The 21,766-nt window shown below is 45.5% G+C and overlaps 1 protein-coding gene across 6 annotated transcripts in view; it reads right to left on the reverse strand.

Annotated features, from left to right (window-relative positions):
• The window catches only part of AMPH (amphiphysin), a 451,781-nt gene that overhangs the window by 157,519 nt on the left and 272,496 nt on the right, over positions 1-21,766 (reverse strand). For all 6 annotated transcript variants that reach the window (XM_069730254.1, XM_069730256.1, XM_069730258.1 and 3 more), the window contains exons 3-5: positions 19,213-19,267; positions 704-798; positions 263-358 (exon numbers count right to left, since the gene is read on the reverse strand). In XM_069730254.1, the coding sequence (XP_069586355.1) occupies positions 263-358; positions 704-798; positions 19,213-19,267 (246 nt within the window). The remainder of the gene's footprint in view (positions 1-262; positions 359-703; positions 799-19,212; positions 19,268-21,766) is intronic.

Here is a 21,766-nt window from a genome sequence, read left to right on the forward strand (position 1 = left end):
CCCGCTGCCTCCTCACCACTACCGAAGCTACCGCCTCACCAACACCGGAGCTACCCTCAACCTACTGTCTCCTTCCCCACCATCCTGTAGAATGTAAGCCCGCAAGGGCAGGGTCCTCGCCCCTCTGTATCAGTCTGTCATTGTTAGTTTGTTTACTGTAAGTGATATCTGTAACTTGTATGTAACTCCTTATCATGTACAGCACCATGGAATCAATGGTGCTATATAAATAAATAATAATAATAATAATCTGCTTTCTTACCTTAATATCAGGAAACTGCCCTAAATATGTATCAAGTGTTATCAGAGCTCCATCAACTAACTTCTGATGAAAATCCTCCCACAGTGCATCACATTTCTGTAAAAGGAAAATGAAATATTGCAAAAAAAAGTTTACTATTTTCTTTTACACATGTATTGATATTTAACCGTATCAATGTATACTTCTATGTGAAAATGTAAATTTTTCCGGTATTATATTTAGCCACCTTTTTTTGCACGTTGTTAAAATGTTTTAAATTTTGTTTACAAATGGGAACTTTGTAATGGCTAGTTAAAAAATAAATAATTAAACTATTAATAGTGATCAATTATAATATGTTCTGAAAACTGTTTAGAATAAGCTACACAAACTAATAAAGTCAGCCAATATGTTTCTCCTATAAAGACTAAAGAGCTAACATAAAGTGGACTAAGTATTCACCTCTCCTCCCGTTTTAACATCATCTCTTCCATACCAGTCAGGTTCATACACTTCATGAAGTGATTCTGTGAGCTTCAGAGATGCTTCTTGCATTCCTTTAATACAGGAAAAAATATTATTGCATTTCAGATTTTAAAGTTGTAAATGTCCATAAGGTGTGAGATCCAGGATGGTTTGGAGAAATACATTGCAACTGTGGATGCCTGAATGCATTCTTAAATATTGATATACCCTCGATTTACTAAGTGACCCTCTAACCATTGCTTAGCCATTTACATTGCATTTACGTTGTTTGATACATCATTATCTCCTCGTGTAATGTGTTTATGACTATCTACTAACCATGTGTTGTAACAGTCAGAGGAACTTGTGTATATTGTGTCCATGTGAGGATTCTTAGACCCAATCAAGCTCAGAATGATCAGTGATTAACTTTTTGTGAATTTTTCATTATTTGGTATCCATGTCTTTCTAAGTTGGATGTTGTTATTTTTTAATACAGTTTTAATATTTACAATATCGTTCCAAAGTTTAGGGTCACTTAGAAATTTCCATGTTTTTGAACGAAAAGCACAGTTTTTTACAATGAAGCTAACAATAAATGATTCAGAAATACACTCTATACATTGTTAATGTGGTAAATGACTATTCTAGATGCAAACGTCTGGTTTGTAATGCAATATCTTCATAGGTGTATAGAGGCCCATTTCCAACAACCATCACTCCAGTGTTCTTATGGCACTTTGTGTTTGCTAACTGTGTTAGAATGCAAATGGATGGTTAGAATACCCTTGAAAACTCTTGTGCAAGTATGTTGGCACAGCTCAAAACAGTTTGGCTGATTAGAGAACCTATAAACCTGACCTTCCTTTGAGCTAGTTGAGAATCTGGAGCATTACATTTGTTTGTTCCATTAAACTCTCAAAATGGCCAGAAAAAAATAACTTTCATGTGAATCTCAACAGTCTATTCTTGTTCTTAGAAATGAAGGCTATTCCATGCGAGAAACCGACAAGAAATTGAAGATTTCCTACAACGGTGTGTACTACTCCCTTCAGAGGAGAGCACAAACAGGCTCTAACCAGAGTAGAAAGAGAAGTGGGAGGCCCTGCTGCACAACTGAGCAACAAGACAGGTACATTAGAGTCTGTAGTTTGAGAAATCGACCCTCACAGGTCCTCAATTGGCAGCTTCATTAAATAGTGCACACAAAACGCCAGTGTCAATGTCTACAGTGAAGAAGCAACTCCGGGATGCTGGCCTTCAGGGCAGAGTGGCAAAGAGAAAGCCATATCTGAGACTGGCTAATAAAAGGAAAAGATTAATATGGGCAAAAGAACACAGACATTGGACAGAGGAAGATTGGAAAAAACTGTTATGGACAGAGGAATCCAAGTTTGAGGTGTTTGGATCACGCAGAAGAACATTTGTGAGATGCAGAACAACTGAAAAGATGCTGGAAGAATGCCTGACGCCATCTGTCAAGCATGGTGGAGGTAATGTGATGGTCTGGGGTTGCTTTGGTGCTGGCAAAGTGGGAGATTTGTAGAAGGTAAAAGGGATTTTGAATAAGGAAGGCTATCACTCCATTTTGCAACTCCATACCATACCCTGTGGACAGCGCTTCATTGCAGCCAATTTCATCCTACAACAGGACAATGACCCAAAGCACACCTCCAAATTATGCAAGAACTATGTAGGGAAGAAGCAGGCAGCTGGTATTCTATCTGTAAAGGAGTGGTCAGCGCAGTCACCAGATCTCAACCCCATTGAGCTGTAGTGGGAGCAGCTTGACCGTATGGTACGCAAAAAGTGCTGGCAGTTCTGCTTATTGAGATTTTTTGACTGGGCATACTTCTATCATGTTAGAGGGGTCTTTTTCCTAACATTTTTTCTAGTCTTTTCTGGTATATCATTAGTCACATTGACCAGTCAGGTAGAGAGCTTCTATTTTTTTGTTCTGCTCTCTTGTATTTTTACAAGCCCAGTTTTTCCTAGGCAATTTAATTATAAGGAACAAAGGCTACTTTCACACTAGCGTTTTTTTTAATCCGTCACAATGCGTTGTTTTGCAGAAAAAACGCATCCTGCAAAAGTGCTTGCAGGATGCGTTTTTTCCCCATAGACTTGCATTGACGACGCATTTGCGACGGATTGACACACGTCGCATCCGTCGAGCGATGGATGCGTCGTGCTTTTGCGGACCGTCGGGAGAAAAAAACGCTACATGTAACGTTTTTTTCTCCTGACGGACCACTTTTTCCGACCGCGCATGCGCGGCCGGAACTCCGCCCCCACCTCCCCGCACCTTACAATGGGGCAGCGGATGCGCCGGAAAAATGCATCCGCTGCACCCATTGTGCAATGCAGCAAACGCTAGCGTCGGAATCTCTCCCCGACGCATTGCGACGGGAAGATTCCGACGCTAGTGTGAAAGGAGCCTAAGCTGGAACACTTCTTCATGTTTCCAAATGTTTCTTAGCTACCAGTGGTAAATGTTGCAATTGTAGGGTTTACTTTATCATTGTGTGAATACATGCATGCGGGACAATTACTTTTATCATGGGAAATAAAGTTTTATGATTTTGTCTCTTTAGTAATAAGCGCTGTAATTGTAAAACAAATAACTATTTGTAATTACCTTGGGGAGGGGATTTAAGGCAAGATTTATTTAATATGCTTTCTTACCATTATTTATTTCTTTTCTTAGAAATTGTATCTGGAATGCAATAAATATATAAAACTACTATATTGAAATAAAAAGAAATCAACAGGATCAAAAGGATTATAAAAATCCGTATTTCTGGTATACCCATGCAACTTGTCAATGTGCTAATTATTAATGACAAGCTACTGGCAGCAATGCACCAGCAGGAACAGATCATTGTGCAGTAACCCAGGGTCATTTGGCAGGTGTGATGTCCTAGCTCATGAATTATGTACAGGGAAGGCAGACTCAATGGAGCACTACAGTTTGGCCACTGATACACTGAAATGGCAGAAAATAGCTAATTTCAGCAGGAATTTATTTGACAGACAGCTTTTTTTTTTCAATTTCATTGGAGATTTTATACATGCGTTATATCCATAATCATTTAGATAAGTAAGCACATAATTTGTATAACAACAAGGCAAGCATCACTACAAGGTGAATATGATGGGGATATGATAACCAATCTACAGGAGGAAATGAATGAATGGAAAACAACTACCAGAAGTTAAAAAGGACTACATTAAAAGATCTGGTGGAAGCCCGAGGGTTAATCGCCAGCAACAAAACAAAGCGCATTTGATAGCAGCCATCATGGAACACGACAGTGCAGCGCCCCCCAATGTGAACGTGGAGGAGACTGAATTCCAGAGGGAGGTAAAGAACAGACTGGCATTCTATGGCCCAAACCCTGCAGTAGAGATCATACGAGAGGTGATGGCTGATGTGCGTACTGATCTGAAAGAAAAGATGGCCGAGCGGACCAGGATAGAGCTAGCCAAGATGGAGATGGCAGAGCGGACCAAAGTGGAGCTGGCCAAGATGGAGATGGTAGAGCAGAGAGAGTCAGCGAGCAGGGGGAGCTCTGGCCTTCAACCAGGTACCTTCAACAGTAAGCCACAAAAAGATCCAGTATAATGCCTTCCGACAGTTTGGGGAGGCAGAGGAAGATATTGATGGCTTTCTGCAGGGGTTTGAGCTGCAGTGTGCCCTTCATCAAGTGAAGCCGGAGGAACGGGTTCAGATTCTGGCCAGCAAGCTGACAGGCCGGGCAACGGACGCCTATCGCACGGTACCTGATGAGGACTGTATGAACTATGAGTGGATCAAAGAAGTGATCTTGGCCCGGTATGCGCTGACACCAGATGCATACCGCCAAACGTTCCGCGGACTTATAAAACGAGTAACCGATACCCACGCTGAATGGGCCTGTAAATTACAGTGGTCACTGCTACAGTGGGTACAAGGGAGCCAAGCAACCACTAAGGACGTCCTCCATCTCTTCTTCGTAGAACAATTCTTTAATGGACTAACCCCCGAGCACAGGAATGGCTTCGGGACAGGCGGCCAACGACTCTTGAGGAAGCCGCTCGTCTGGCCGATGAACATCATGATGCCAGGAGGCCTCAGATGTCCGGATCAAAGATGGTCACTAGGGGTCCGCCCATGGACCTGGAGGGCCCCAAACCACTGAAGATTGTAGGGGATCAGCTAGAAACCCGGCCTACCACAGTCCCCCTGGGGTGCGATGCCACACCTGCCGTCAGCTGGGCCACCTGCAAAGACAATGTCCCAACCGGACTCAGCATACCCAGTGGCCAAAGGCGGGAACAGCTACCTTCAGCCGGGCTGCTGTACACTGCTACCAAGGCGAAGCTGACCCGGCATTGGGGGCTACGACTAACCAAGGGGTGGAAGAGATGGAGAAAGTGCTGCGTGCAGACAGCCCGGGCAGATAATCGACAACAGCATCGACAGGTCGTGTGGGTTAAGGGGAAACATAGGCAGGGACTAAGATTTCGGGGCAACTTTGACCCTTGTGAAGCCTCATCTCGTCCGGGACCAAGAGAAGACGGCCCGGACAGTGGCAGTCTGTGTAGCAGAGGGAGCTATACATCGACTGCCCACTGCCAGGATTCACCTGAACTGGGGAGTCGGGGATGGCCTTGTCGAGGTTGGCTTGATGGAGGTTTTGCCTGCAGACGTCTTGCTGGGAAATGACTTGGGGCCCATGTTGTCTGCCCTCTCGTTTGCCCCTCTGGCTGAGACATATCCTGTGACCACCCGGAAACAAGCTCGAGCTGCGGAGGGGGAATCACACTCAGAGGAGGCCCAGGTAAGACATCCCAGCCCTACACGTATTCCCATAGCCAGACACATTTCTTGGGCTACCCCAGATGAATTTAAGAGGGAGTTACTTGAGGATCCTTCATTGTAGGGATATCGCGGGAAGGCACAGGAGGGGAGAGGGGCACTGGAAGGGGAACAGTTTGCATGGAAGCAGGGACTCCTCTACCGGATCACAGAGCAGCACCACACAGGGACGAGCCCCACTATAAAACGACAGCTGGTAGTTCCAAAGAAGTATAGGCAGGGTTAATGCGAATCTCTCATGACATACCCTTGGCTGGGCACTTCGGCGTCAGTCGCACCAGGCATCGTCTGACACAAAACTTCTTTTGGCCGAGGGTAACCTATGATGTTCGTCAGTACTGCCAGACCTGTGACAGTTGCCAGCGCATTGGCAAGAGGGGAGATCGATGCAAGGCCAAATTACGCCCCCTCCCCATTGTGGAGGAACCATTTAGCCGAGTAGCGGTCGATCTGATAGGGCCGTTAGCCAAACCCAGTCCGTCAGGGAAAAGGTATGTATTGACAGTGGTAGATTATGCCACACGGTATCCAGAGGCGGTTGCATTACCTAACTTACTGGCAGAGATGGTGGCGGCCGCCCTGCTCCAGGTTTTCTCACAGGTTGGATTTCCCCGGGAGATTATCTCGGACCAGGGTACCCAGTTTACAGCAGAGGTGACCAACCAATTGTGGAAACTGTGTGGCGTAAAGTCCATTATAAGCGCCTCGTACCACCCGCAAACCAATGGGTTGTGTGAACGCTTTATTGGGACATTAAAACAACTCATTGGGACTTTTACCAGGACCTACAGGGACTGGGAGAAATTCTTGTCACACCTCCTGTTTGCCTATCGGGAGGTGCCCCAAGAATCCACGGGGTTCTCCCCGTTCAAGCTGGTATACGAGAGACAGGTAAGGGGACCCCTAGACTTAATGCTAGAACACTCGGAAGGAGGGGGCCTGATAGAAAGGGTACCTATTGTACCCTATGTGCTGAAATTCCGGGACTGCCTACAGGAGCTGACCAGGCTGTACGTGAGAACATGCAGGTGATCCAGCAGCGCCAGCACGTATGGTACGATCGGAGGGCCAGAGAGCGCACCTTGGAAATAGGACAGAAGGTCCTGGTGTTAGAGCCCACTAGGCAGAACAAGTTCCAAGCTGCATGGCAGGGGCCCTACCAGGTACTGAGGAAAATAGCCGACACAACCTATAATGTCGCCGATTGTGACGACCCCAGGGTTATCCGCATGTTCCACGTGAATATGCTGAAGCCCTACCGGGAGCGCCCTGAAGAGGTAGTGGCCATCTGTGCACTTGAAGCAGAGGATTTAGCCAGACTTCCCTTGCCGGATAACTTAGGGGAAAGGACTCAGTCTAAAACATGGGACCAGGTACACTTGGGTGAAGACCTAGGCCCTCGGGAGAGACAGCAGGCAGAGGAGTTATTGAGGTAGCGACAGAGGATGTTTTTGGGGAGACCAGGGTACACTCACCTGGCACAACACAAGGTTGAGACCCAGGATCAGACCCCCCTGCGACAAAACCCCTTCCGCGTCCCTCAGTCTGTATGAGAGGGGATGCGACAAGAGATACAAGAGATGTTGCATTTAGGGGTCATTGAAGAGTCAGATAGTCCCTGGGCAACTCCCGTGGTATTAGTGCCCAAGAAGGATGAGACTACATGGTTTTGTGTAGACTATCGTAAGCTCAATGAGAAAACAGTAACGGATGCATATCCCATGCCGCATGTGGATGAGTTGTTAGACCGGCTGGCGGGGCAAAGTATTTGACCACCATCGATCTATGCAAAGGCTACTGGCAGATTCCTCTTAGTCCTGACGCTATTCCCAAGTCAGCATTTGTCACCCCGTTCAGCTTATTCCAGTTTCAAGTTATGCCATTTGGGATGAAGAATGCCCCGGCGACCTTCCAGAGGCTGGCTGACCGGCTTCTGGATGGTCTCCATGACTATGCTTGTGCCTACCTGGATGACATCGCCATCTACAGTGCGACATGGGAAGAGCATCTAAATCACCTAGAGACAGTATTGGACAGGATCCACAAGGCCAGGATCACCCTGAACCCAAACAAGTGTCACGTGGGCAAAGCAGAGGTTCAGTATTTAGGGCATTGGGTGGGAAGTGGGAAACAGCGACCAGAACCAGCCAAGATTGATGCCATAGCCAAATGGCCCACCCCACGCACTAAAACCCAGGTCATGGTGTTTCTAGGGACAGCGGGGTATTACAGGAAATTTGTTCCCAATTACAACAGCGTAGCCAAGCCCCTCACTGATCTGACCCCTAAGAATCAACCCCGACAGGTAACCTGGACCCCAGAGTGTGAGGAAGCCTTCCGCCAACTAAAGGACGCCCTCACCAATACCCCTGTATTGGCCGCACCCGATCCAACTAAGCGTTTCCTTGTTCACAGAGACACTTCTATGTTTGGATTGGGGGCAGTACTGAGCCAAGTCGGGCCAGACGGCCAAGAACACCCGGTAGCTTACCTCAGTCGGAAACTACTGCCCCGTGAAGTAAGCTATGCGGCCATCGAGAAGGAGTGACTGCCGGTAGTATGGGCACTCAAAAAGTTGCAACCATATTTGTATGGACGGCAGTTTTCCCTCCTAACAGACCATAATCCCCTAGTCTGGCTTAATCGGGTCTCCGGAGGCGACGCCAGATTGCTGCGGTGGAGTTTAGCCCTACAACCTCTGGACTTCACCATCCACTACAGACCCGGCAAACAAACCGGTAACGCCGATGGACTAAGTCGACAAACGGAACTTGTACCAACCCCATAAACATTGGTCATCCCCAAACCGATCCGTTAAGGATCAGACTGTGTATGCCGATCGCGTCGCTGAAAAGGGGAGCCGTGTTACGTGTTACGGAACCACTCAGCACCCAGAATATGTTGTGCAGTTATATGTATCTATAATAGGTTCCATGTGAGATGCATGTCCCTAATGCATCAGCCCACAGGCTGCGCCCCTGGGCAGAGGGGACATGATAGTCCCCTTTTGTCCGCCCACCTTTGTAATTCCCACAGTAAATATCGGCAGGCTCTGGGCACCTGCGGCTATTATAATGTATGTCTGGCCTGCCGCTTTTCTATTGGCCTGCCCTCTGTATCTGTGTGATATATTCTGTGTCCTGTGAGTAAAGTGTTGTCAGACTGGAAATACGTGGAGAAGCAGTGATCGTTTATATGCGCCCATGTAACCAAGCAATTCCAGCCAGCGTCCTTCATTCAGACTCCAGCTAAAGCAGAGTGGACCTCCTGAAACACGGGGTGGTACTGAAAGGGGTACCCCAGCTTGGTAGACCCCGTTACAATCGGGTATCCTAGAATATGCATGTCCACGTAGTATACTGTATTGCCCAGCCACATAGTATATTGCCCAACCACATAGTATATTGCCCAGCCACGTAGTATATTGCCCAGCCACGTAGTATATTGCCCAGCCACGTAGTATATTGCCCAGCTACGTAGTATATTGCCCAGCTATGTAGTATATTGCCCAGCCACGTAGTATATTGCCCAGCCACATAGTATATTGCCCAGCTACGTAGTATATTGCCCAGCTACATAGTATATTGCTCAGCTACGTAGCATATTGCCCAGTGACGTAATATATTGCCTAGCCACGTAGTATATTGCCCAGTCCCGTAGTATATTGCCCAGTTACGTAGTATATTGCCCAGTGATGTAGTATATTGCCCAGCCACGTAGTATATTGCCCAGCCACGTAGTATATTGCCCAGTCAATTAGACAATTATATAGTAGATGGAATCAATTTTTGAATGTAATCGACAACATATTCAGATGCAATAGGTGCTCTTCTCTCTTAAAATTTTCATCCAGATTTTAATGATTAAAACATGATACAATGCTAATGTAATGCAGTTGCATCTACAAACAACTATGTACCCTTAACTCTAAACAAACAATACAATACATCCATCTGTAAACATAATTTTATCCCATTTATCCCATTACATTTTTATACACTGAACCTTCTTGCACCATCTCATAGACTATCATATAATCAAAAGCATCATTCTCAATTGAGTAGGCCTTAGAGCTGAAATGTCCATCATTTTATAACTGATGGTCGGCACATATCTCATTCTGGAGATCTGCACCCTTCGTGAATCTAACTTAGCCTCTAACAAATACACAAAAGTAATGGAAATCCCTTGGGGAAAAGGAGAGAAATGTGGTGTTATCTAAGCGTAGTAAATTGGAGTAAAACACTCAGGTGAGAGCAGAATGTTGCGTACTTAAATGGGTTGTGCTAACCGAGACCCAACAATAGGAGGAGTTTGCATTGTGCACCTGAGGAAGGCTGTTAGCAGCCAAAATGCATTGTGCTTTTATTTGTATTTTTAATTAAATATAGCAATGGACTCAATCGAATCACCAGGGTCCTGATCCTGTACCTCATCTTCTCAACAACTCACTTAATCAACTCAGAAACAGCCTGGTGAGCAATAATATTAAAACTTAAACTTTAATGTCTATTTAGGAAATATATACATTACCATGTACTAAAATTAATACTTCTGTATTCAGATAAAACATGTATTAGATTAACAAGCTACAGTGGTGGCCACTAATCGGCAGCGCTTTGGACAGCGCTGTGTCCAAAGCGCTGCCGGCTTTTGATCGCAAGTGATTCCACATGTGTTCTGTGAATTATGCAGAATCACCACATCCAATACATTGTACGAGTGAGATTTATCTTGCGGAGACTCGCGTCTCAGCAAGATAAATTGACATGCTGCGGTCTGGAAAGACGTGCCGCATGTCCATCTCCCCAGGTAAGCCAAGGGCACCGGTGCACGCATAGTGGACATGGGATTTCTTGAAATCCCATCCACTATGCTGTAACATCTGGCCGCTGCGGGTTGGACGCTGCGGATGTACACAGTGTCCAACAGCAGCGTTTACTGACCATGGGAACATAAACTTAGTCAGTGAAGAAATCCAGACCTATTTGAACTCTGCACATTTAGTTAAAGGACAGTGGTCATGAATGTGTCTAATGAGAAGTCCCTCTGGGTACAATGCCTTGCAACACATGCAAAGAATGAGAGGAAATAGGGATATAAAATAATTGTAAATCTCTCACCCAGTTTCTTCATCCACAGGACAAATCGAGGATCATTTTCAGCCTGGTCACCCAGAGGATCCTCGACTGGTCTGGAAAGGGCAGAGTCATGGGATGGCCCTGTTAGACATTATAGGCCATAAATTCCCCAATGACTCCAGCACTTAGAAGGGCAGTCCACCACTCTCCCTCAGCTGTACCTGACCTATATTCACACTCCGTGCATCCAGACACATTTCTCCTACAATAGGTCTTCAAGGGAGGGCTTATGCAAGCTTATTGCAAAAAGATGGGCCTTACAGTGGGAACAGACCTCTTTAAATTTTTCACTCTTTGTTTCATTGCAGCCATTTGGTAAATTCAAAAAACTTCATTTATGACCATGTGATATTTCAGTTTTTCGTTTTTAATAAATTTGCAAAAATTACTACATTTCTGTTTTTTTCAGCCAATATGGGGTGCAGAGTGTACATTAATGAGAAGAAAAATGAAAATTAATGAGAAAACTTTTTAAAGGGGTATGAATACTTTCCGTACCCACTGTATGTCCACTGCGTCGTAGTAACCCCGTATACTAACAAACTGGTGAGGCCCCATTCATGACCACTGGAATTTAAGCTAAATATGTGGAGTATAATTGTTGTGGATTTCATCACTGACTTACTGCCTACCACTGTGGCTCTTTAGTCTAATATGTTTTTTTATGGGAATACACAGGTATTCATTTTAGTATATGGTAATGTATATATTTTATAACTAGAAATTATAGGTTAAGTTTTAATGTTTTTGTTTTTAATTTAAACCCTTTCTGCCATTAGACGCACTATCCCCTCGAGGTGACCTGGAACTTAATTCCCAGGGATGGGATAGTACGTCATAGGCGATCGGCCGCGCTCACGGGGGTAGCGCGGCCAAGTGTCAGCTGATTATTACAGCTGACATCCAGCACTATGTGCCAGGAGTAGTCCTGGACCGCTCCCGGCACATTAACCCCTGGAACACTGCAATCAAACATGATCACAGCATTCCGGTGGCATAGGGAAGCATCACGCAGGGAGGGGGCTCCCTGCATGCTTCCTAGAGACCCTCGGAACAATGCGATGTGATAGCGTTGTTCCGAGTGTATCATCCGTCCTCCTCCCTGCAAGCCCCGGATCCAAGATGGCCGCGGGGGGCCTTCCGGGTCCTTCAGGGAGGTGGCTTGCAAGCCTGCAGCACTGCCTGTCAGATCGCTGATCTGACGCAGTACTGTGCAAAGTGTCAGATAAGCAATCTGGGGTCTAAGGAGTATCATTTCTCCTTATGGAGAGTGACATACCATCTCTGGCTTGTCAAGGTATGTCACTCTCCATAAGGAGAAATGATACCCCTTAGACCCCAGTCCAGAGCCTCTCACCTAGCCAATTTAGTTCTCATGCTTCGCACTGAAGAGGGCCAACAGCCCGAAACACCGTATCTGCGAAATGAGATACTGATTTGGCTTTTATCCTAAGTCATATTGCACGACTCGTTTAAAGGGTTGATTGTGACTTGTAGGATCGCTACTTCCAACAGGTGGCGCTATAGAGTTTAAGTCCTCTTTTTCTCAGAAGAGGCAATTTGCATATTAGATAAGCGATCTGACATTATACTATGATGTCCCACCCTAGGACAAAGTAAAAATATATATATATATATTTACATGTGTAAAAAAAAAAATCCTAAATAAATAAATAAAAAAATATAAATAAATGAGGCAAAAAACAATGCTTTATCATCATACCGCCAAACAAAAAGTGGACTAACACGCGATCAAAAAGATGGATATAAATAAACATGGTACTCCCGAAAATGTCATCTTGCCCCGCAAAAAACGAGACGCCATACAGCGTCATCAGCTAAAAATTAAAAAATTTGTAGTCCTCAGAATAAAGCGATGCAAAATAATTATTTTTTCTATAAAATAGTTTTTATTGTATAAAAGCGCCAAAACATAAAAAAATTATATAAATGAGGTATCGCTGTAATCATACTGACCCGAAAAATAAAACTGCTTTATCAATTTTACCAAACACGGAACGGTATAAACGACCCCCCTCCCCCCTCTTCCCCAAAACAAATTCATGAATTGCTGGTTTTTGTTCATTCTGCCTAACAAAAATCGGAATAAAAAGCGATCAAAAAATGTCACGTGCCTGAAAATGGAACCAATAAAAACGTCAACTCGTCCCGCAAAAAACAAAACCTGACATGACTCAAAATATGGAAAAATTATATAGTGCAATAAAAAGCGTCTTTTAGTGTGTTACAGGTGCCAAACATAAAAACCCGCTATAAAAACCCGCTATAAATAGTAAATCAAGCCCCCCTTTATCACCGCTTTAGTTAGGGAAAAATAAAATAAAAAAAATGTATTTATTTCCATTTTCCTATTAGGGTTAGGTTGGGGCTAAAGTTAGGGTTAGGGTTGGGGCTAAAGGTAGGGTTGGGGCTAAAGTTAGGGTTAGGGTTTGGGCTAAAGTAAGGGTTGGGGCTAAAGTTAGGGTTGTGGTTAAAGTTAGAGTTGGGGCTAGAGTTGGGGTTAGAGCTTGGATTACATTTACGGTTGGGTTAGGGGCGTGTCAGGGTTAGGGGTATGGTTAAGGTTGGGATTAGGGTTTGGGGTGTGTTGGGGTTAGGGGTGTGTTGGGGTTGGGATTAGGGTTAAGGTACCTTCACACATAACGATATTGTTAACGATATCGTTGCTTTTTGTGACGTAGCAACGATATCGTTAATGAAATCGTTATGTGTGACAGCGACCAACGATCAGGCCCCTGCTGGGAGATCGTTGGTCGCTGAATAAAGTCCAGAACTTTATTTCGTCGCTGGACTCCCTGGAGACATCGCTGGATCGGCGTGTGTGACACCGATCCAGCGATGTCTTCACTGGTAACCAGGGTAAACATCGGGTAACTAAGCGCAGGGCCGCGCTTAGTAACCCGATGTTTACCCTGGTTACCATGCTAAAAGTAAAAAAAAAAAAACACTAGATACTTACCTAACGCTGTCTGTCCTCCAGCGCTGTGCTCTGCACTCCTCCTGTACTGGCTGTGAGCCGGAAAGCAGAGCGGTGACGTCACCGCTCTGCTTTCCGGCTCCCAGCCAGTACAGGAGGAGAGCAGAGAAGCAGAGCGCAGCGCTGGAGGACAGACAGCGGTAGGTAAGTATCTAGTGTTTTTTTTTTTTTACTTTTAGGATGGTAACCAGGGTAAACATCGGGTTACTAAGCGCGGCCCTGCGCTTAGTTACCCGATGTTTACCCTGGTTACCGGCATCGTTGGTCGCTGGAGAGCGGTCTGTGTGACAGCTCTCCAGCGACCAAACAGCGACGCTGCAGCGATCCGGATCGTTGTCGGTATCGCTGCAGCGTTGCTTAATGTGAAGGGGCCTTTAGAGGTGGTTAGGGTTGGGATTAGGGTTAGGGGTGTGTTGGGGTTAGGGTTGGATTTAGAATTGGGAGGTTTCCACTGTTTAGGCACACCAGGGGCTCTGCAAACGCAACATGACGTCAGATCTCAATTCCATCCGATTCTGCGTTGAAAAAGTAAAATGGTGCTCCTTCCCTTATGACCTCTGCCTTGCGCCCAAACAGTAGTTTACCCCCACATATGGGGTATCAGTGTACTCAGGACAAATTGCACAACTTTTGGGGTCCAATTTCTCATGTTACAATTGGAAAAATACAAAACTGGGGGCTAAAAAATCACTTTTGTAGAAAAAAAAAGATTTTTTGTTTTTACGGCTCTACATTATAAACTTCTGTGAAGCACTTGGAGTTCAAAGTGTTCACCACACATCTAGATAAGCTCCTTAGGGGGTCTACTTTCCAAAATTGTGTCACTTTGGGGGGGGATTCCACTGTTTAGGCACATCAGGGGCTCTCCAAACGAGACATGGCACCCTATCTCAATTCCAGTCAATTTTGCATTGAAAAATCAAATGGCGCTCTTTCCCTTCCAAGCTCTGCCTTGTGCCCAAACAGTGGCTTAACCCCACATATGGGGCATCGGCGTACTCAGGACAAATTGCACAACAACTTTTGGGGTCCCATTTCTCCTGTTACCCTTGGTAAAATAAAACAAATTGGATCTGAAGTAAATTTTTTGTGAAAAAGTTAAATGTTCATTTTGTTTTAAACATTCCAAAAATTCCTGTGAAACACCTGAAAGGTTAATAAACTTCTTGAATGTGGTTTTGAGCACCTTGAGTGGTGCAATTTTTAGAATTTTAGAACGTGGGTATTTTCTATCATATAGACCCCTCAAAGTGACTTCAAATGTGATGTGGTCCCTAAAAAAATAGTGTTGTAAAAATGAGAAATTGATGGTCAACTTTAAAACCTTATAACTCCCTAACAAAAAAAAAATTTGGTTCCAAAATTGAGCTGCTGTAAAGTAGACATGTGGGAAATGTTACTTGTTAAGTATTTTGTGTGACATATCTCTGTGACTTAAAGGCATGAAAATTCACAGTTGGAAAATTGAAACATTTTCAAAATCTTCACCAAATTTCCGTTTGTTTTTTTTTTTACAAATAAACACAAGTAATGTCAAGGAAATTTTACCACTAACATGAAGTACAATATGTCTCAAGAAAACAATGTCAGAAGAATCACTGAGATTCATTCAAGCGTTCCACAGTTATAACCTCATAAAGGGAGAGTGGTCAGAATTGTAAAAATTGGCCCGGTCATTAACATGCAAACCACCCTTGGGGGTTAAGGGGTTAAAAACTGTTAGGCTATGTGCACACAATGCATTTTTGATGCATTTTCACAGTGTTTTGTGTTGTGTTGTGCACATGATCAAAACATTTCCTTAAGTATTTCCATTTCCTTTTTTTCCACAGCATGTCAATTCTTTGAACAGCATTTTTTCCCCCATTGACTTCAATTGAGTCAGTCAAATCCATCCCAGGATTTGCTGAGTATTGTTTTGCGTTTTACCAGCTTCCCATGGAGTTTCCCATGATGTCATCTGTGTGACAGTGTGGGAAACACCGGTGCCGTGGTTCTTATCAGCGGTAACGCAACCTCCGGTAAGACCGTCGTTCAGAGAGCTGCGGGATCATGCTGTCAGATGTCAGCATGACCTCGCAGCTGTTACTGTGTCCTGCAGCGGTGACCTGCGGTAAAAAGCTTACCACAGGTCAGCAGGCGTGAGCTGATGAGACTACTGCTCCCCTTGGGCTACATCTGCTGTCACTGATAACAGTGACAGCAGGTGCCGCTGATGGTAGAAGTAGTATCATCTGCCGGCGACTGTGCTCACAGTTGAAAAAAAACATAAAATAATTACATACACATTCAAATAAAAATAAAAACTCATTATACTCACCTAACACCAAATCCCCGATGTCCTCGTCTCCTCGAAATAATGTAAAACAATAAACCAACATATACTCACTTTTCCGCCGTAGTCCACGTAAGCTCAAGTGTCCCATGGAGAGCTCACGTGTAGAACCGTCACATCAGAAGATGTGACCACTCTACCCGGCCGCCGGTGATACACTGACAAGAGGTAATCACTCCCTCAGTGTATCACCAAGCTGCCATGAGAGAGTTCACCAGAGTTCATGAGCTCCGATGCTCTCACTTACGGCATCGCTACATGAGCACTTTCTCACACAGCAGTGGTGCTGTAAGGGAGATCACAGGAGCTGATGAATTCCGGTGAACTCTCATGGCAGCTCAGTGATACACTGTGGGAGCGATTAACTCCTGTCAGTGTATCGCTGGCTGCCTTTGAGAGCAGTCAAATCAGTGACTTCTCTCAAAGTGATCAGGATCGTCGTGGGACATTATGGATTATCTTCTCTGCGGACAGGTGAGGAATATAGTGGTTTATTATTTTATTTTTGCTGCAGGAGATGTTGGCCTCGGTGGATTAGGCGTTCGGTGACTAAAGGAGCCTGTGTCATTATTTCACATAAAGGACTTTATTCTGGATGTCTGTGTTTTTATACAATATCACTATGGGGTTACTTGATGTCACCTGACAATACAAAAGTGATATCAAACCCACAAATATGAACCCCACTTGCCACCGCTACAAGGCAAGTGGGAAGAGCAAGGCTAAGTGCCATATTTGGCGCAACTTATAGATGCACCTTTTCTGGGATGGCTGAGATATGATGTTTTTAATCTGGTAGGGGCCAATATCCATGGCCCCTTCCTAGGTTATTAATATCAGCCCGCAGTTGTCTGCCTAGTCTTAGCTGGTTGGATTTTATGGGGGGCTCTATGTAAAATATTTCCTGGGGTCCCCCTGTACGCTAGCCAGTAAAGGCTATGCAAACAGTTGTGATCTGATATTAATAGCCTGGGAACCTTTATGGCTATTGGCTCTTTCTCAGAATATTAACATCAGCCCTCAGCCGTCGGCTTTAACTTTGCTGGTTATTAAAATTACGTGGGAGCCAACACAAATTTTTATTTTTTTTTCTTTAAAATTAACAATTGCTGTTTGGTTACAGCCTATGTAGGTTCATTCTGTTAAGGCTCCTACATAGGCTCCTGACAATGTGTGTGTGTGTTTGTGTGTGTGTGTGTGTGTGTGTGTTTACTTAAGGGCTTAGTAATGAGGGTGTTGGGCTGACACCTTTAAATTACTAAAGGCCCCTTCACATTAAGCGACGCTGCAGAGATACCGACAACGATCCGGATCGCTGCAGCGTCGCTGTTTGGTCGCTGGAGAGCTGTCACACAGACCGCTCTCCAGCGACCAACGATGCCGGTAACCAGGGTAAACATCGGGTAACTAAGCGCAGGGCCGCGCTTAGTAACCCGATGTTTACCCTGGTTACCATGCTAAAAGTAAAAAAAAACAAACACTACATACTTACCTACCGCTGTCTGTCCTCCAGCGCTGCGCTCTGCTTCTCTGCTCTCCTCCTGTACTGTCTGTGAGCCGGAAAGCAGAGCGGTGACGTCACGGCTCTGCTTTCCGGCTCACAGCCAGTACAGGAGGAGTGCAGAGCACAGCGCTGGAGGACAGACAGCGGTAGGTAAGTATGTAGTGTTTGTTTTTTTTTACTTTTAGCATGGTAACCAGGGTAAACATCGGGTTACTAAGCGCGGCCCTGCGCTTAGTTACCCGATGTTTACCCTGGTTACCAGTGAAGACATCGCTGGATCGGTGTCACACACGCCTATCCAGCGATGTCAGCAGGAGTCCAGCGACGAAATAAAGTTCTGGACTTTATTCAGCGACCAACGATCTCCCAGCAGGGGCCTGATCGTTGGTCGCTGTCACACATAACGATTTCATTAACGATATCGTTGCTACGTCACAAATAGCAACGATATCGTTAACAATATCGTTATGTGTGAAGGTACCTTAAGCCTAGAGCAGCTATGACAGCTGACAGTCAATGACAGCTGCTGACACCAAGTCCTAATCCCATAACCCTGATGCCACTGTATCAGCATGAAAAAGGTGGTGTTGAACCAAGAAATTACATCACAAAACAGTTTTTTTTATATATATATCTTTATTTAGCTGAAAAAAACATCCATTGCTGTACAAAAACACATGCAAAAACGCATGCAAAAAATACATACAAAAAACAGCAAAAACGCACCAAAAACACCACTTTTTTTCTGCAGTGTTTTTCCTGCCAAGAGATGCAGAAACCTTGCAGAAATTTCTGCAAGCAAATACTCAATGAGTACACATAGCCTTAACATCAGGGATACTGTTGTCAACACTCCAATTTTTACCTTTTCCCAACAGTGAAAGCTTCAAACACCTAAGGGTATGTTTCCACGTGTAGGAAACGCTGCGTATCTGACGCTGCATAGAGCCGCAGCGTCAGACACGCAGCGTCCAGATGTTACAGCATAGTGGAGGGGATTGAATGAAATCCCGTCTCCACTATGCGTGGTAACACGCACGCGGCGGCCCTGCGACTCCGGACATGCTGCGCGTCTTTTCAGATCGCAGCATGTCCGTATATCTTGCGGCGACGCTGCGTCGCCGCAAGATATAGCACAGGGCCCTATGGTGGGGAGCGATGATGCCGGATGTGTGCTGTGAACACATCCGGCATCATCGCGTCCCAGAAGGGGGCGGGGCTTACCGCAGAGCGGCAAAGCCGCTCAGACGAAACCGCCGGCCATCCTGAAGGTGGAAACATACCCTAAGTCTCTAGGTTATAGGAGTTTCTATTACATATGAGCAGTTCACTCTTTGGCCATGGACTGGAGCTGCATAAATTTACTGGGATTCACTGCCATGGGATTTGATTCACTGGTCTGATATGATTTCATCTGCACAAAGTGCGACGAAAAGGTGACACCTTCCCAACCCGGCTAATCATAAGGAAAATATGGGATCTTGGAGGGGCCTCCACAATGAATTGGGGTTGTGCAAAGTAATCGACTTATCTCTAGCTTCTATATTTGCATATTAGAGAATTACATTATCAGTTAATCCCCAGGATACAATAAGCCGCCTAATAATAAAAATGTGAAAGAAAAAAATAAAAGAAAAAAAATCAATTAAATACAAGTAATATCTTACCTTTAATAGCAGCCAAATATGCACGTAGCTGACTCTGTAGCCGGGTACCTTCTGACTGTAAAAAAAGTAATAAAAATATTGTAGCGCATACAAATGGAACATACAGAAGCAGACATTGAAATATCAATATTGAACAATACTGAACAATAGAATAAGTACCAGTTTAGGTACAATATAAGAAGATGGCAAAAGGAGTGCAATTTAAAGCAATTGTTCATCCCCTGATGGCCTCACTGGACCACATCTTTATTTTGGCAAACATTGCACGTTTTAATGGGGGGAAAAACTAAATTGGAAATTCTGACAACTGGGTGTATAAATATTCAGTAAAATGAATGCCTGCTAGTGATGAGTGAACATATTCAGATAAGATGTTACCAGCTCATGCTCAGGTGGTAAACGAGTATCTTTGGTGTGCTCGAATAATATTGCAAGCGGGTTTCTAGATGCAGTGACGGACAGGAGGCTGAGCAAGGGTTAACACGTTTATTAACAGGGGAATACTCCACGCAGGGAGGTAAAGGGTTAAACAGGGGGGATAAAACCGATCAATGGCAAAGGATATGGTGAGGTGAAGAATAATGGTAATAGTAATGGTACTTTTGATGAGAGTCAATGATTCCTAAGTCCATGAAATGGTTACCGCCGACAACAGCTGGCGCAATATCTTTTCCTTGAAGGTCCTGTGGGCATCAATGCCCCGTCTTCTGGTGGCAGCGGTTGGTCTCCGGTACCTTCCGCTGAGCCCTAGTCCATATACTGATATGGCCGGAAGAGCATGGGCCATGGCACTGTCTTAGCCCGATGTGGCGCCTGCATGCATCTCCTCATAGTCTCTGTCAGCTGTGGCGATGGCGTCGCTTGGGCGCGGGACTACGCTGTATGGATGCTCTGAGACCGAAGCACTCACTGGTCCCTGCTGTAATGTCTGACAAGGGTACAGGCCACTGTCCTGTACGAGCTCAATGTGGCTCGGCAAGTCTATAATGGCACAGTCAGGGTGCAAAGGTCTGTCCTGTCTCCGGTCACGTGTATTGTACTCATGGACACGGTGCTTTGGCGCATTGCTTTCTGGTAGTCACCGGTACACTGCACCTCTCTCTATAGTCGCCAGGCACACACTGCATATCACTCTCCCTCTCTAATTCCAGATTCTGACGGCAGGAGATGGCGGACACTGGCCTGAACGATGCTGGTACTACCTGGATGGAGTACTCCTCTCTCTTGCTGCTGTTGCTAGACACACAGCTCCCCTCAGCGCAGCAGTCCCTGTCCTTCTGGTCTGCTCGGTGTGCATGGCTCTGCTCTGTGTGCACGGCTCTGCTCTGTTCAGCAGTGGTCCCTCTGCAGGTGACTGGGACTCTCTCTATGCCACCTGTTGCAGAGCAAGTACTCTGTGGTGAGGGCAGGAGAGGTAGAGCGCACTGCTCACTGCTCTGCACGCTGCTCTGCATTTGCACCAAACTGACCTCCTGCGCGCGCTCTTCTCTTTTATCTCCCCACTGCTGCGTGTTTTCTTCTTTTCTTTCTCTGCCCTCCTGAGACAGCAGGAAGGTCCGCCCCACTAGCGCTTCCCCCAGGCAACAGGGGAAGGTCCGACTCACTCAGGCTTCCCCCAGGAACAGGGGATGGAGCATCTATAGTTCTGGACCCGGCACGCAGGTACTTGCAGTGCTGTCGACCCCCTTACACTCCCCCACTCCTTTAACTCGCAATTTCACGGGCGAGAGTTCTTCTTAAATCTGCTCGTTAGGGGTATTCGGAACTTCAGGTTGGGTCGTAGAGAATGGAGCTGTGTCCAAAACTGATGGAGTGGTCATTTCAGGAGCCTGTTCCCCTTCTTGGTCAACATGTGGCAGATCAAGAAATTTGTCCTCTTTATATTCTACAGCTGCAGGAGGTGATATCTCAGGTCCACTTTGCATCTCTTTTATCTGGTCAGAATCCCTTGGGCTGGTGGGCAGCGAACTATCATCTTCAGGGAACAAAGCAAGTGGTTCTTCCTCCTCACAATCTGGAACCATGGGAATGGGCATTTCAGGAACACCTGACACTTTCTCCCCTTCTTCAGGATCTTATAACAGGCAAAGTAGCGTTATACTTTGATGGACTACTCGGATAAACGTCCCGTCTTCCCCTGCGGGTTGTACCTCGCAGATTGGGCCTTTGGATCCAATTTGGAGTTTCACCAGACTTGCCTCCACACTCCTGACCAGCACAGACATCTCATTGTACACAGTCGACGTCTTCTCTCTCACTCCTTGATGTCTGAAGTTGTGGCTCTCTATGGCCCTGGGTGCGGCTCCTCTCTTCTCACCGTACCATTTCTCCCCGGGGCGGCGTTCTCTCCAATAAGCAGGACCTTCGGAGGGGTGAGCAAATCTTCTCCGTTGTCTGTCTTGGGTAGGGCAACTTCTGGACAGGTGTCCCAGTCTTCCACACATCCAGCACCCACTTCTTTGCCTGTCTGCTGGACGCTTTGGTCGGGATCGTCGTCCTCTACGGGAAGCATACCCCTTCCGCCTTTGCTTTTCTCCCCACGATATGGGGTTGA

The sequence above is a fragment of the Ranitomeya imitator genome, chromosome 6, assembly GCF_032444005.1.
Source record: "Ranitomeya imitator isolate aRanImi1 chromosome 6, aRanImi1.pri, whole genome shotgun sequence".
In the NCBI taxonomy this organism is placed as follows: Eukaryota; Metazoa; Chordata; class Amphibia; order Anura; family Dendrobatidae; genus Ranitomeya; species Ranitomeya imitator.